Genomic DNA, 13,626 nt, shown 5'->3' with positions numbered 1-13,626 from the left:
AGTACAGCTTGCTTCCTCTGATTACTCCCCACCCTAGCTAGATCTTCAGTGATAAGTGAAAATGGAATTTTCTTTTAAGACAGTTATAAATTTTAGTACAAATAACTATATTATACATTCATTAAAACACATTTATTAAACCATGACACATGTAGGAAAGAGTTAAGTTTTAATTCATTTGCAGGAGAAATGCATTACCAATTGCTTTTCTTCTTCAGCATAAAATACAATTAGGAAAAAGGAATATGTTTCATAATGTTTTGTCATTTTGTCCTATTATCCTAAACAAAATGGCAAATTCTGAAGTAGCCTTTACAATGCAGAAATGGTTGTGTGTGTTTTTTTTATTTTTATCTAATAATGGAGCATAGCTGATTAACAATATTGTATTAGTTTTAGGTTTACAGCAAAGTGATTCAGTTACATATACACATGCTGCTGCTAAGTCGCTTCAGTTGTGTCCGACTTTGTGTGACCCCATAGACGGCAGCCCACCAGGCTTCCCTGTCCCTGGGATTTTCCAGGCAAGAAAGAACACTGGAGTGGGTTGCCATTTCCTTCTCCAATGCAAGAAAGCAAAAAGTGAGTGAAGTCGCTCAGTCGTGTCCGACTCTTAGTGACCCTATGGACTTGCAGCCCACCAGGCTCCTCCGTCCATGGATTTTCCAGGCAAGAGTACCGGAGTGGGGTGCCATTGCCTTCTCCGATATATACACATGTATCTACTCTTTTTCAAATTCTTTTTCCATTTAGCTTATTACAGAATTGATCAGAATTCCTTGTGCTGTTGGTTATCTATCTTAAATGTAGCAGGGTGTATATGTCAACCCCAAACTTCCAATCTATCCCCTCCCCCCAACCACATACTGGTTCTTTAAGTCTGTGAGTCTTGGAAATAACTGGTAATCAGATGTGGAGATAAAATTAAGCAAATGGTTAACAAATAATAGGACTTCAGGAAAGCAACTTTTCAGACTTTTGTGAATTCATATTTTTATATGGCTATCCTGAAAAAGGACAGAGATGAACTAGTGATGAAATGATGAGGTATGATTGAGGAGACATTCATTCATACAGCTACTCATCCTTTACCACATGTGACTCTCCAGTAACATTTTCCCCAACTCCCAGGAAACATCAGTTAAGCAACTCAGTGCCCCCATGACAGTCCTTTCAGACCGCTTCTACACTTCTTATCAAATGGATTGTGGTTATCTCTTCTGGTGCCTTTCCCTCACTAAACCTGGAGTTCCTCCAGGGCAAAAATAGGTCCCATTCCCCTTTGAAATTTCAGAAATTTAAACAGTGCTTTGGATACAGCAGGCACTCGAGTACTGGACAGGGTTGGATAAGAGCAAGAGGAAAGACAGACCAAGTGGTAAAATCCCAAGAAGCATGGATTAGTAGCTTTTCTCAAATTTCTGATAACTGCTTCTATTATTGTGGAAGAGTCATTGGCACTTAATTTCTTCAACTGAAGAATGAGACTGCTAACAGCAGCTGCCTCAGAAGAGTCTGTGTTTGGCTTAAAGTGTCTTCCAGAACTTTGAATATTACTTCTCTTTGGGGTAAGCATTCCCCCCCCACTTTCTAGTCAGACAGCAGCCCATAGTCTTACACCTGTCCACTTAAGTGCCTGTCTGACCCCTGGAGGCAGGGGAAGGGGAGTGGGGAGAGTTCTGATTTGTAGCATTTGCAAATTTCTGTGGTGTAAATATTCCTACCATGGCTGATTTCAAGGGGGCAACATGATGCCACTGCATGTGGAGGTATGAAGAAATCCTAACAACTGCTTCTGACAGCTCTACCACAAATTGGAATGTACAATTTATTTTTCTTTTACTAAACTATTCATTATGCTATCATATTGTTTAAGAAAAAATTGCCACAGTCCATAGGGTCGCAAAAAGTCGCACATGACTGAAGTAACTTAGCATGCGTGCACATGGTGTAGTTGACAGTTTTCGAAGGATAACCCATGTGTGTTCTCCTATGTGAATGCCATCTCACAGTACGGCATTGGAGCTGGTAACAGCTCCAGGTGGGCCGAACTGAAGTCACTGTCACAAGTTCATTAACGAAACAAAGATTTTACCTGCAGAGCATATTCACTCTGACCCACTGCTACATAAAGACCTGGGTGGTCCCTCTCAGAACTGATCTCATCATCAAATTAATCAAGAGACAAAGTCACTGGTATGCAGAAGTTTTATTCTAAGGTAGATTGAAGGAATTTAGCCACACTAACCTAAGTCAACCACAATGTCAAAATACACTCAGGATGCTAATTCATTGTTGGTTCCACACTCAGCAGAGGAGACAATACCTCCAGTGAACTTGTAGAAATTATATTTGTTAACATTTATGACCTTTTTATGTAGTTAAGATTCATTTTTATCAGAGCTAGTCAACACCAGTCAAAATCTTTTTAGAGTAAGTTGGAGTCATAAAAACCATAATTCCTAAAGATATATGTACCCCAATGTTTTTTGCAGCACTATTTACAATAGTCAGGACATGGAAGAAACTTATATGTCCACTAACAGAAGAATGGATAAAGAAAATGTGGCACATATAATACAATGGAATATTACTCAGCCAAAAAAATGAATGAAATGGTGCAATTTGCAGAGACATGGATGGACACAGAGACTGTCACAGAATGAAGTCAGAAAGAGAAAAATAAATATTGTATATTAACACATATATGTGGAATCTGGGAAAATGGTACAGATGAACCTATTCGCAAAGCAGAAATATATGCACAGATGTAAAGAACAAATGTATGAACACCAAATGGGGAGAGACGGGGTAGGATGAACTGGGAGATTGGGCTTGACATATTTACACTACCATGTATAATACAGATAACTAATGAAAGTGTACTGTATAGCACAGGGAGCTCTATTCAGTGCCCTGTGGTGACCTAAACGGGAACAAAATACAAAAAAAAAAAAGTGGGTGTGTATATACATATAAATAGTTGATTCATTTTGCTGTATAGCAGAAAATAACACAGTATCGTAAAGTAACTATACTCCAATACAAATTTAAAAATTAAAAAGAAAAAAGAAGTAAGCAACTATTCACAAGACAGCTCTACCCTCATGGAAATCGACTCTATTTGACTGAAGGTTCCCTATAGGTCTTTTCCTAGGTTCTAATTTATATCTCCTTACTGACTTTTATACCCATTGTGACATCTACCCGAAGTAGTCTACAAAGCCAACTCCTCTCTTGGAAAGACCTCCAACTTCATATGCTTTCTGTCTTCTTTGTTAATAGGAAATTCAGTGCAGAGGTTCTACTTGCATAGTACTCTTTAAAAAAGACAATTACCGAAACACAGATATAATACCCATAATAAGACAGAACATGACTGTACACTGGCATACCTGACTCTGCGGTTACGAGACTGTAAAGGGCAGAGGCTTAATCCACAGCAGAGCAGTTTGTAAACAGGTATATACAGTTTGTATACACTGATAAATGTCAGCATATCCAGGACAAGATGAAGAGCTCGGTTTTGGAGACAGGCTTCCTGGATGCGAATTCCAGCTTTGTCTCCTACTGGCTGTGTGATGTTGTGAAAATCACTTAACCTCTCTCAGCTCCACTTTCCCTATCCATAAAATGGGAAGGCCTACTTTACAAGGGTCACTCTGAGAATAAATTGAGGAAATTCTCACAAAGCATTTTGAACAGTTTTTACAACATAATATACAATAAATGTTAGCTATTATTATTATAAACTAGATACATAGATGAAATAAGAATAGATTATTTTAGTAAGCAAATACCATGATGCTCAATTTCCCAGTCTTTGTGTAATATTCTGCTTCTGAAAGTAGTTCAAACCAGTGATTTGGATTGTCTTTGCAAACAGTTTAAAATGGTATCATTATGATGGGAGTAGATTTAGGATTAAATATATCTGAAAAATGTGCTTCATTCAAACCATGCAAGTCTGTTATTCCTTGTTCATAAAAGAAGACTACAGGAAGATTTGTAACCAATATCTTTGTCTTTAGATTTCTACCTTCCCAACATACCTTTCATTTTGATATTATAATTTTTCTACTTCACACAGAACTTAATTTCTATTCTCCCCACATTATAAATTTTGCTTACAGAAGAAAAAAAATCAACTCATTAGCATGTTTTATAATGCCCCCAGTCTGGCCTTAGCTAATGTTTCTAACTTCTGTTTCATTACTTTCCATTACAAATTTGATACCTTGCCAGGCTTGATTATCCACCTAACTTATGATGGATTTTAATTTGTTCATTCATTCATTTACCCATTTCACTCAAATACTTTTTACTTGCTTACTATGTGTCAGAAACCTTGCTAGGTGCTAGGAATTAGAGATTAAAACAGTGCATAGGCTTAGCTCTTAAGAGTTCACAATCTAATAAAAAAAGGTATGTAAATAACTTCCCATAAAAACAGTAATGGATGCAAAATCTGTACACAGGTGATTTACCTGTAAAAATTCCCATTTGAATTCTTAAAAACAAGTAATGGTGTTTGTCTGAGGAGGCACAAAAATGTTTTATAGAAAAGATGAACTCTATCTTTGGTGTTAGATGATTAGGAGCATTTAATGGGAAGTATTTAATGGGAATATAATGGAAAATGTTTCCCAGGAAATAAAATTGAACAAAGCCTTGACTATATGAAATTACCTATAATATCTAAGGAAAGCAAGTATTTTGTAGTTTGCTTGTACTTTGATGTATGTTTGGAAAAACATGAAGTAAGACTTTAAAGAAGTTTGTAGACAGACCCAGAAAGGTTGCATATACTGTAACTGAGGAAGGTGTCTTCTATTTTTGCTTTATTTTCCCAGCAAGTGTTCCCTTCCCTCTTGCCACTTTAACAAACCTTGTTGTCATCGTTGCCATGAAGCAAGTATCTGATTCAGGTCTGTCCAATCCAGGGGACAGAGGCTCAAATGATATGCACTTTTCAGAAGCAGGGCCAGGGTTAAACCTTCCCTGAGACTGACATTTGAAGAAAGAAGTGTACTTTTTCTGTTGGGTGGCCTGTGGTTTAGGGATCTGCTATGTGGAGAAGGTTTGTTTGCATTTTTAGACAATGAGCCCGGTAGTCTTCAAAGAAGAGTAAGCAGAGAAGGTATGTACAGACATATCCTGTTTTATTGTGCTTTGCTTTATTGAGTTTTATAGACATTACAATTATTTTTTAACAAATTGAAGGTTTGTGGCAACTCTGTGTTGTTAGATGATGGTTAGCATTTTTAGTAATTAAATATTTCTTTTAATCTTTATTTATTTTATGCCATGTATAGCACGTGGGATCTTAGTTCCCCAACCAGGGATTGAACCTGGGCCCTCTGCTTTGGGAGCATGAGTCTTAACCACTGGAATGCCAGGGACGTCCCAGTAGTAAAGTATTTTTAAATTAAGGTATATATACTGATTTTTTTCAAGACATACTGCCATTGCATACTCTCGCCTGGAAAATTCCATGGATGGAAGAGCCTGGTGGGCTGCAGTCCATGGAGTTGCTAAGAGTTGGACACGACTGAGCGACTTCACTTTCACTTTTCACTTTCATGCATTGGAGAAGGAGATGGCAACCCACTCCAGTGTTCTTGCCTGGAGAATCCCAGGGACGGGGGAGCCTGGTGGGCTGCCGTCTCTGGGGTTGCACAGAGTCGGACACGACTGAGGCGACGTGGCAGTAGCAGTATAATATAAACATACTTATGTATGCACTTGGGAAACAAAAAAATTTGTGTGACTTGCTTCATTGCAATATTCACTTTATTGCAGGGGTGTGGAACCGAATTTACAATGTATCTGAGGTATGCCTGTCAACAGGAGATTGAGTCCTAGGGATGCTGAATTTCTGTCCCAGTCCTTGAGGCCATGGCTCCTGGTGTACTTCTTTCACTTCCACAAGTGACTGTTAACATCTCAGCCACATGAATCACTTGGTTTAAGGAAGCTTGGAAGTCCCAGCCATGACAATCAGAGAAGAAAAAGAAATATAAGGAATCCAGATTGGAAAAGAAGTAAAATGGTCACTTTCGCAGATGACGTGATACTACACATAGAAATCCTAAAGATGACATCAGAAAACTACTATAGCTAATCAATGGATTTAGTAAAGTCATAGGATACAAAATTATTACACAGAAATCCCTTGCATTTCTATAAACTAACAATGAAAAATCAGAAGGAGAAACTAAGGAAACAATCCTGTTCATCAATGCAACAAAAAGAATAGAATACCTAGGAATAAAACCTAGCTAAGGAGACAAAAGACGTGTATGGAGAAAACTATAAGATACTGATGAACGAAATCAAAGATGATATAAACAGATGGAGAGATATATCATGTTCTTGGATTTGAAGAATCAATATTGTGAAAATGACTATACTACCCAAAGCAATCTACAGATTTAATGCAATCCCTATAAAATTACCAATGGCATTTTTCACAGAACTAGAAAACTTTTTTTTTTAACAATCTGTATAGAAACACAAGAGACCCCGAATAGCCAAAGTAATCTTGAGAAAGAAAAATGGAGCTAGAGGAATCACACTCCCTGACTTCAGACTATACTACAAAGCTACAGTGATCAAGATAGCATGATACTGGCAAAAAAGCAGAAATACAGGTCAATGGAATACGATAAAGCACAGAGATAAACCCACACACCTATGGTCACCTCATCTTTAACAAAGGAGGCAAGAATATACAATGGAGAAAAGACAGCATCTTCAATAAATGGTGCTGGGAAAACTGGACAGCTACATGTAAAAGAATGAAGTTACAACACTTCCTAATACCATACCAAAAATAAACTCAAAATGGATTAAAAACCTAAATGAAAGACCAGACACCATAAAACTCTTAGAGGAAAACAGGCAGAATACTCTTTGACATAAATTGAGCAAGATCCTTTCTCCACCGCCTTAGCAGAGCAAAGGCAGTCATAAACAAGATGAAAAGATGACCCTTAGATTAGGAGAAAGTATCTGCAAACAAAGCAACTGACAAAGCATTAATCTTCAAAATACAAAAGCTTCTCAAGCAGCTCAAAATCAAAAAAACAAGCAAATCAAAAAGTGGGTAGAAGACTTAAACACATGGAAAGATGCTCAACAAGGCTCATTATTTGAGAAATGCAAATCAAAACTACAATGAAGTTGGTCAGAATGGCTATCATCAAAAATTCTGCAAACTGGAGAGGGTGTGGAGAAAAGGGAACCCTCATGTACTGTTGATGGGAATGTAAATTGATACAGCCATTATAGGGAACAGTATGGAGGTTCCTTAAAAAACAAAAAATACCATATGACCTTGCAATCCCACTACTAGGCATATACCCTCAGAAAACCATAATTGAAAAAAATACGCGTACCCCAGTGTTCACTGCAGGACTATTTACAATAGCCAGGACATGGAAGCAATCTAAATGCCCACTGACAGATGAGTGGATAAAAAGATGTGGTACATATATACAGTGGAATATTACTCAGCCACAAAAAGGAATGAAACTGGATCATTTGCAGGGATGTGGATGAACCTAGAGTCTGTCATACAAAGTGAAGTAAGTCAGAAAGAGAAAAACAAATACCACATATTAATGTATACATATGGAATCTAGAAAAATGGTACTGATGAACATATTTACAGGGCAGGAATAGAGACATAGATGTAGAGAATGGATTTGTGGACACAGTAGGGGAAGGAGAGGGTGGTACGAATTGAGAGAGTAGCATTGACACATATACACTGCCATATTTACACTATCTGTGAAACAGACAGCTAGTGGGAAGCTGCTATATATAGCACAGGGAGCTCAGCTCGGTGCTGTGATGACCTAGAGGGGTGTGAAGGTGATTCACATTGTGATACTGCAGAAACTAACAGAATATTGTAAAACAATTATATTCTAATTAAAATAAATAAGCAAAAAGATTTAAAAAAAGAAGTTTGAATTGTGTGCCTTCCATGTACACAATGAAGTGAAACAGTCCTAACCTAATCTGCCACACTAAGAACTCTGCTGCATGTGGTAAGGCAATGAGAGCTATAGAAAATTTTGCTGTAACATATTTCATTGCATTCTAGTTTATTTGCTCATCTGCATCCCCTGCTAGATTAAAGGTTTCTTAAGAATTTTCTCATTCATCTTTGAAAAACTCTCAGTGGCTAACATAATTCTTCATGAAAACCTGGTATTTGATATGTATTACTCTGTAATTATGGGCTTTCTAGGTGGAGCTAGTGGTTAAGAATCTGCCTGCTACTGCAGGAGACACACGAGATGTGGGTTCGATTCCTGGGATGGGAGGATCCCCTGGAGGAGGAAATGGCAACCCACTCCACAGCTCTTGCCTGGGAAATCCCATGGACAGAGGAGCCTGGAAGGCTACGGTCCACAGGGCCACAAAGAATTGGAAACGACTGAGCACGTGTGCATGCACACACAGTGTGATTAATTATGGAGATAAGATAAATATCTTACCATAATAAATTCCCTCTGTTATCATCCAAACAGATTCCCTCAAAATGTGAACTGTGAAACTAGAGAAAAGACCAAAAGGCAAAATATATCCCAGCTTCTTCTGGGCTGCCTAATTTTGATTACATATCTGTTTGGTTTCTTTTACTCTTTAGACATAAAGAACAATGATTATTTTCAAATATATGTAAGAAAGCCTGAGACACACACTTCTAGAGGAATTAAGACTAACATTTCCTCTTCTTTCATGCATTTCTATTTCCTCCTGGTTTAGTTGGCACCTGACAGTCCAGGGCAGAAAACATTTCAAGCACCTTTTTCATCCCAATATTACAAATGCTGATCAAACTAACTTCTTTTGTAGCTATTCTTGTGGCAAGATAATCTATCCCTTTAGGTTTTGTTGCCTATTTAAAAACACCAGGTTCAAAACTATTTTTTTTTAACCATATCATTAAATTATATTTTTGTCAACTGAAAAATAGCATGCAGCCTGACTTAAATCCTGTGAGATAGGGAATTCCAGTCTGCACGGACTTGTAGGTGTTCGGATTGGATTTCCAGTTTACCTATCGGAAATGATATGCTCTCTTTCCTGAGCTACTGTGGGTAGCTTCGGGAATCAAACATATCAGGAAAAACAGTACTCTTTTCTATATTGTGCTTCTAGTACTTAAGAGTGATCTTTATAATTTTTAACTGTATTTCCAGGTAATTGGGTAGAGTTTAAGACAGATCTGGATGCAGTATTTAGAGTCAACAGAGAAAATGTTGAGGGAGATGTAGACTGGTGTTACCTTAGGCATCCTGTGACATTGTAGAATATATCAAAATCAAGCAAACCATTTGCTTTCGGGTAGTCTCCTTCTGGCCATCCCGAAAAGGGGATGATGATATTCTCAGTGAGGATAAGCAAGGCTTCTGTTATCATGAGATTCTTAAGTTTGTCATTAGAGGATAAATTCCACAGCAAACCTAGAAAAGTAAAGAGTACCATCAAAACAGTGCAGGGCTAGGTCAAAATGACTGCTGAAAAGGTCAATTAAGACCATCACCCTTAGATTCATGGCTGGTTACAAAAAAAAACAAGGTGGGGGAGATGGTCCTTTTCACAAGGGAAAGAACTGGTTTAGACATCATTAGATGCCAATGGAAGCTATCCCATAAGAAAAATTAAAATATATATAAAACAAAGAGAAATTACAATGTGAAACTATACATATTTAAATTAATCAAGAACATAAATGAATGCCAAAAATTGTTAGTACTATTCTCTTAAAAGATCCTACCACAAAGCTGACCTCATTAGGATAATAAATTTTGGGCTCATCAACAGGAAAGCTTGAAACGATCCTACTATAATTAAGAGTTCAACATTTTAAGACTCATATTTTTCTCCCTTAGATACATATCTAAGAATATCTCTGCCTGCCTCCTGCTTCCCTACTACCCACAACTCCCACCTGACATTCACTTTCCGATAACAGCAGGAAAAGCCTGTAGAAAGCCTTTGCCTATGCCTGTCAAGAGTAGGCCGATCAATATCACCAATGAATATTTATTAACTCCTACCCAATGGTAAACTTTATATCCTCCCAGAACTTATGCTAGCTCTGCTGCTGCTGCTAAGTCGCTTCAGTTGTGTCCGACTCTGTGTGACCCCATAGACGGCAGCCCACCAGGTTCCTTTGTCCCTGGGATTCACTAGGCAAGAATACTGGAGTGGGTTGCCATTTCCTTTTCCAATGCATGCATGCATGCTAAGTCCCTTCGGTTGTGTCCGACTTGTGTGACCCCGTGGACAGCAGCCCACAGGCTCTCTTGTCCACGGGATTCTCTAGGCAAGAATACGGGAGTGGGTTGCCATTTCCTTCTCTGATGCTAGTGCTACCTCATCTTATATTAGAGTTTAGCAGAGAAGGAGAGATAAGAGTATTTATTCTACTTGCCAACTTGCAGGGGCTAAGCATTGGTCTAAGACTGGTACCACATTTACTCACTTAACTTTCCTGTCCTCTTGAATCCCCTCAACCTCCAATTAAAAAGAAAGGCCGTATCAGCCAACTCAGGAAGAAATTAAGATAACAGAATACTGTACTTCCAGGGACATCCACAGGGACTGAAGCTGGGTATTGAGAGAGAATACAAAGTTGCATGCATTTACATTTAGGATTTGTTTTTCTCACAAATTTGGTGCTCAAATACCTCTGATTCAGTGGAAGGACTATATACCTACTGCTTGCTATTCCAGTGACTCCCAGCAGGTGTCAAGTTCCTGTGCCATCTTTCATTCTTCAGTAAATTACTATAACTCACTATCATCCAAGAAAGCAGAAAGAGAGAAGGGACAGAAAGAGAATTTTCTTCCTATTCATGCCCCACTGCCCAGTCAGTAATTTTGACTTCTTAAATTTATTGCTTTGTCTGCATGAAGAACAGAGGAAGCACAGATATACAGGGCAGCCACTTTATGAATAAAGCAAACATGGTGGTCTCAGCTAAATTATGTGGTGATATTACCTCCCCTGATATCAATTACAGAAATACTAGCTTGTGATTAAAGCTTAGTAGTTAATCAACCATACTTGTATCTGGCCATTCAATTAGAGCATTCTAGGCCTGATGTAGTCTTTTGGGGCTTAAACAGTTTACTTTGCTGCTGCTAAGTCGCTTCAGTCGTGTCTGACTCTGTGCGACCCCATAGACAGCAGCCCACCAGGCTCTCCGGTCCCTGGGATTCTCCAGGCAAGAACACTGGAGTGGGTTGCCATTTCCTTCTCCAGTGCATGAAAGTGAAAAGTGAAAGTGAAGTCGCTCAGTCGTGTCCAACCCTCAGCAACCCCATGGACTGCAGCCTACCAGGCTCCTCCGTCCATGGGATTTGCCAGGCAAGAGTACTGGAGTGGGATGCCATTGCCTTCTCCAAACAGTTTACTTTAGCTGTGTACAAGTAACTAATTTTTTATTTAAATCACCAAATATCCACCACAGCTTACACCTAGCTTCCATTAGACAAAGCAATACGGGGTCTAGTGTTTCATGAGGACTAGAATTCTGGCTGATGAGGTCTTTTCCTGATCAAACTGGCATTTGGGGTTAGCAGTGTCACTCAGCCACAGGCTTTGCAACACAATGACTTCATTGGTCACACCTCATATTAAGAGGCCCTGGAAAGGGAGAGACAGAATAAAATTCCAGAAAACTAAGGTGGCTGAAAACAACTGAAGGGCAGGTCTGAGGTTGAGTTTTGGTTACTAAGCTGCAAAAGAAAGCTGAAGAGAAAAGAGAGAAAAGAAAATAAAAGCTTCCTGTTCTAAATAAGCAAACAAATTAACAGTCTCTGCCTGCCAGAAGCTTAAAAATGTGAAGCATAATGGCATTTCCTCTTTTTAAAAAGGACCACACAGAGCACTCAAAGGAAAAGTACACTTTACAATAAAAACCAGAGAGGATTAATTTGAACAAAGGGAATGGAATTTTCTTCCAACATTCAATGTCCTTTGTAGTTTGGCATGCTATATATTATTACTAGAGAAGTATATCGTTTGGGGAATTTCAGTATAATTTTTGAATGTTTAATGTAAGATATTATACAGAAATGTCATGCTTGCCAAATTTCTGTATGATACAAAGCTAGGAAAGAGCTTAAATGTTCACTAGAGATTCAGGATTGTACATCCTTACACACACCATAACACACACATACATACAAAATCAGTAAATGACCAATTACCAATTGGGAAAAGGTATATGACAATACAGGACAAAGGTTAAATACCATTAATATACAAAGTTCCTATAAATTTTTAAAAATTAAATTATTAGTAGGAAAATTAACCCAAAGCTCAGTTGTGTCTGATTCTTTGCGACCCCATGGACTATACAGTCCATGGAATTCTTCAGGCCAGAATACTGGAGTGGGTAGCCGGTCTGTTCTCCAGGGGATCTTCCCAACCCAGGTATCAAACCCAGGTCTCCTGCATTGCAGGCAGATTCTTTACCAGCTGAGCCACAAGGGAAGCCCAACCCAAAGCGAAAAGCATCTAATCCACATAAGAACGCAGGCTCTCTAGTAACTAAAAAAAAATGCATTATTTAACAACTACATATCATTTTCTGTGGTTACAGGAGGCAAAACCAGAGCAATGAGTGGAAATTCTGAGAAAGGAGATTTTGGCTCAGTGAAAGCATAAACTTCTAAAAGAACTTTGAAGAAGACAGAAAGATCTGCTTGTAAGATCCAGCATTATCACTGGAGCCAACAAAAATGAGCTCATCTTTTATGAAAATATCAACAAGGTGCTTTATCTCAAAACTAGAGTATTAGAAGAGACTAGCAGCAGCAGCAGCAGTGGCAAATTAGAATCACGTACTCTTGGGCCACACTTGCAGTTTTTTTTAGGCATACTCCTAATAAAAATTACTAAGCCTGACTCTCAGGATGGATTCCAGGAATTTCCATTTTAAAAATGATTCACATTTTTGGCATTGGGAAATTAATGGTTTAGATAACCCTGAATAGATGTCTCTTTCAATGATTACATTCTGTATTCCCTGATACTGCATTATATTTGGGGTTTAGATTTTCATTTGCTTTAACTTTGGGTCAGTTTATTCACAGTGCCTTCATTTCTATTATTACAGTTCTTTATTGTAGGTGTACTGTCTGTAATTTTCTGTCACTAAGCTCTCTTTCTAGCCAAAAATAAAGGAACAGAATTCTGGTAAGGGGTATAATTTGAATAATTAGCAATTTTAAGTGAGAGAATGATAACTGCATTATTGAGAAACTTGTTGCCAACTGATATTTACAAAATACAGTTACTGAATAAAGGGATCTAATAGATATTAAACCCCAGTTTTATTAATATTGCCCTTAGGACTAGAAATATAGCTAACCAAATCTGTATAATGTTAATAGCAAAACTTGTAAATTTTATGATTAAATCTTCAAGGAGCAGCAGGAGAAGTGATTCTTTTCAAATTTATATTTCAAAATGATCACAGAACAGGAGGAATGTGTTTCTGTAATTTCCCTTACATGGATCATTCCTTCTTTAACCTAACTTTTGTAAAACTTATTAGGAATATCATATTATAACAAACGTCATTTATTTAA

At 38.0% G+C, this 13,626-nt stretch overlaps 1 protein-coding gene across 1 annotated transcript in view; it reads right to left on the bottom strand.

The window, feature by feature from the left end:
- Window positions 1–13,626, bottom strand: part of PKP2 (plakophilin 2) — an 80,316-nt gene that overhangs the window by 21,614 nt on the left and 45,076 nt on the right. Inside the window, 1 exon segment of the mRNA XM_010860570.1 lies at window positions 9,305–9,482. Within this exon segment, the coding sequence (XP_010858872.1) occupies window positions 9,305–9,482 (178 nt within the window).

Source organism: Bison bison, unplaced genomic scaffold (genome assembly GCF_000754665.1).
Source record: "Bison bison bison isolate TAMUID 2011002044 unplaced genomic scaffold, Bison_UMD1.0 scf7180017864468, whole genome shotgun sequence".
NCBI classification, from domain to species: Eukaryota; Metazoa; Chordata; class Mammalia; order Artiodactyla; family Bovidae; genus Bison; species Bison bison.
This window is presented reverse-complemented; position numbering and strand designations above follow the sequence as displayed.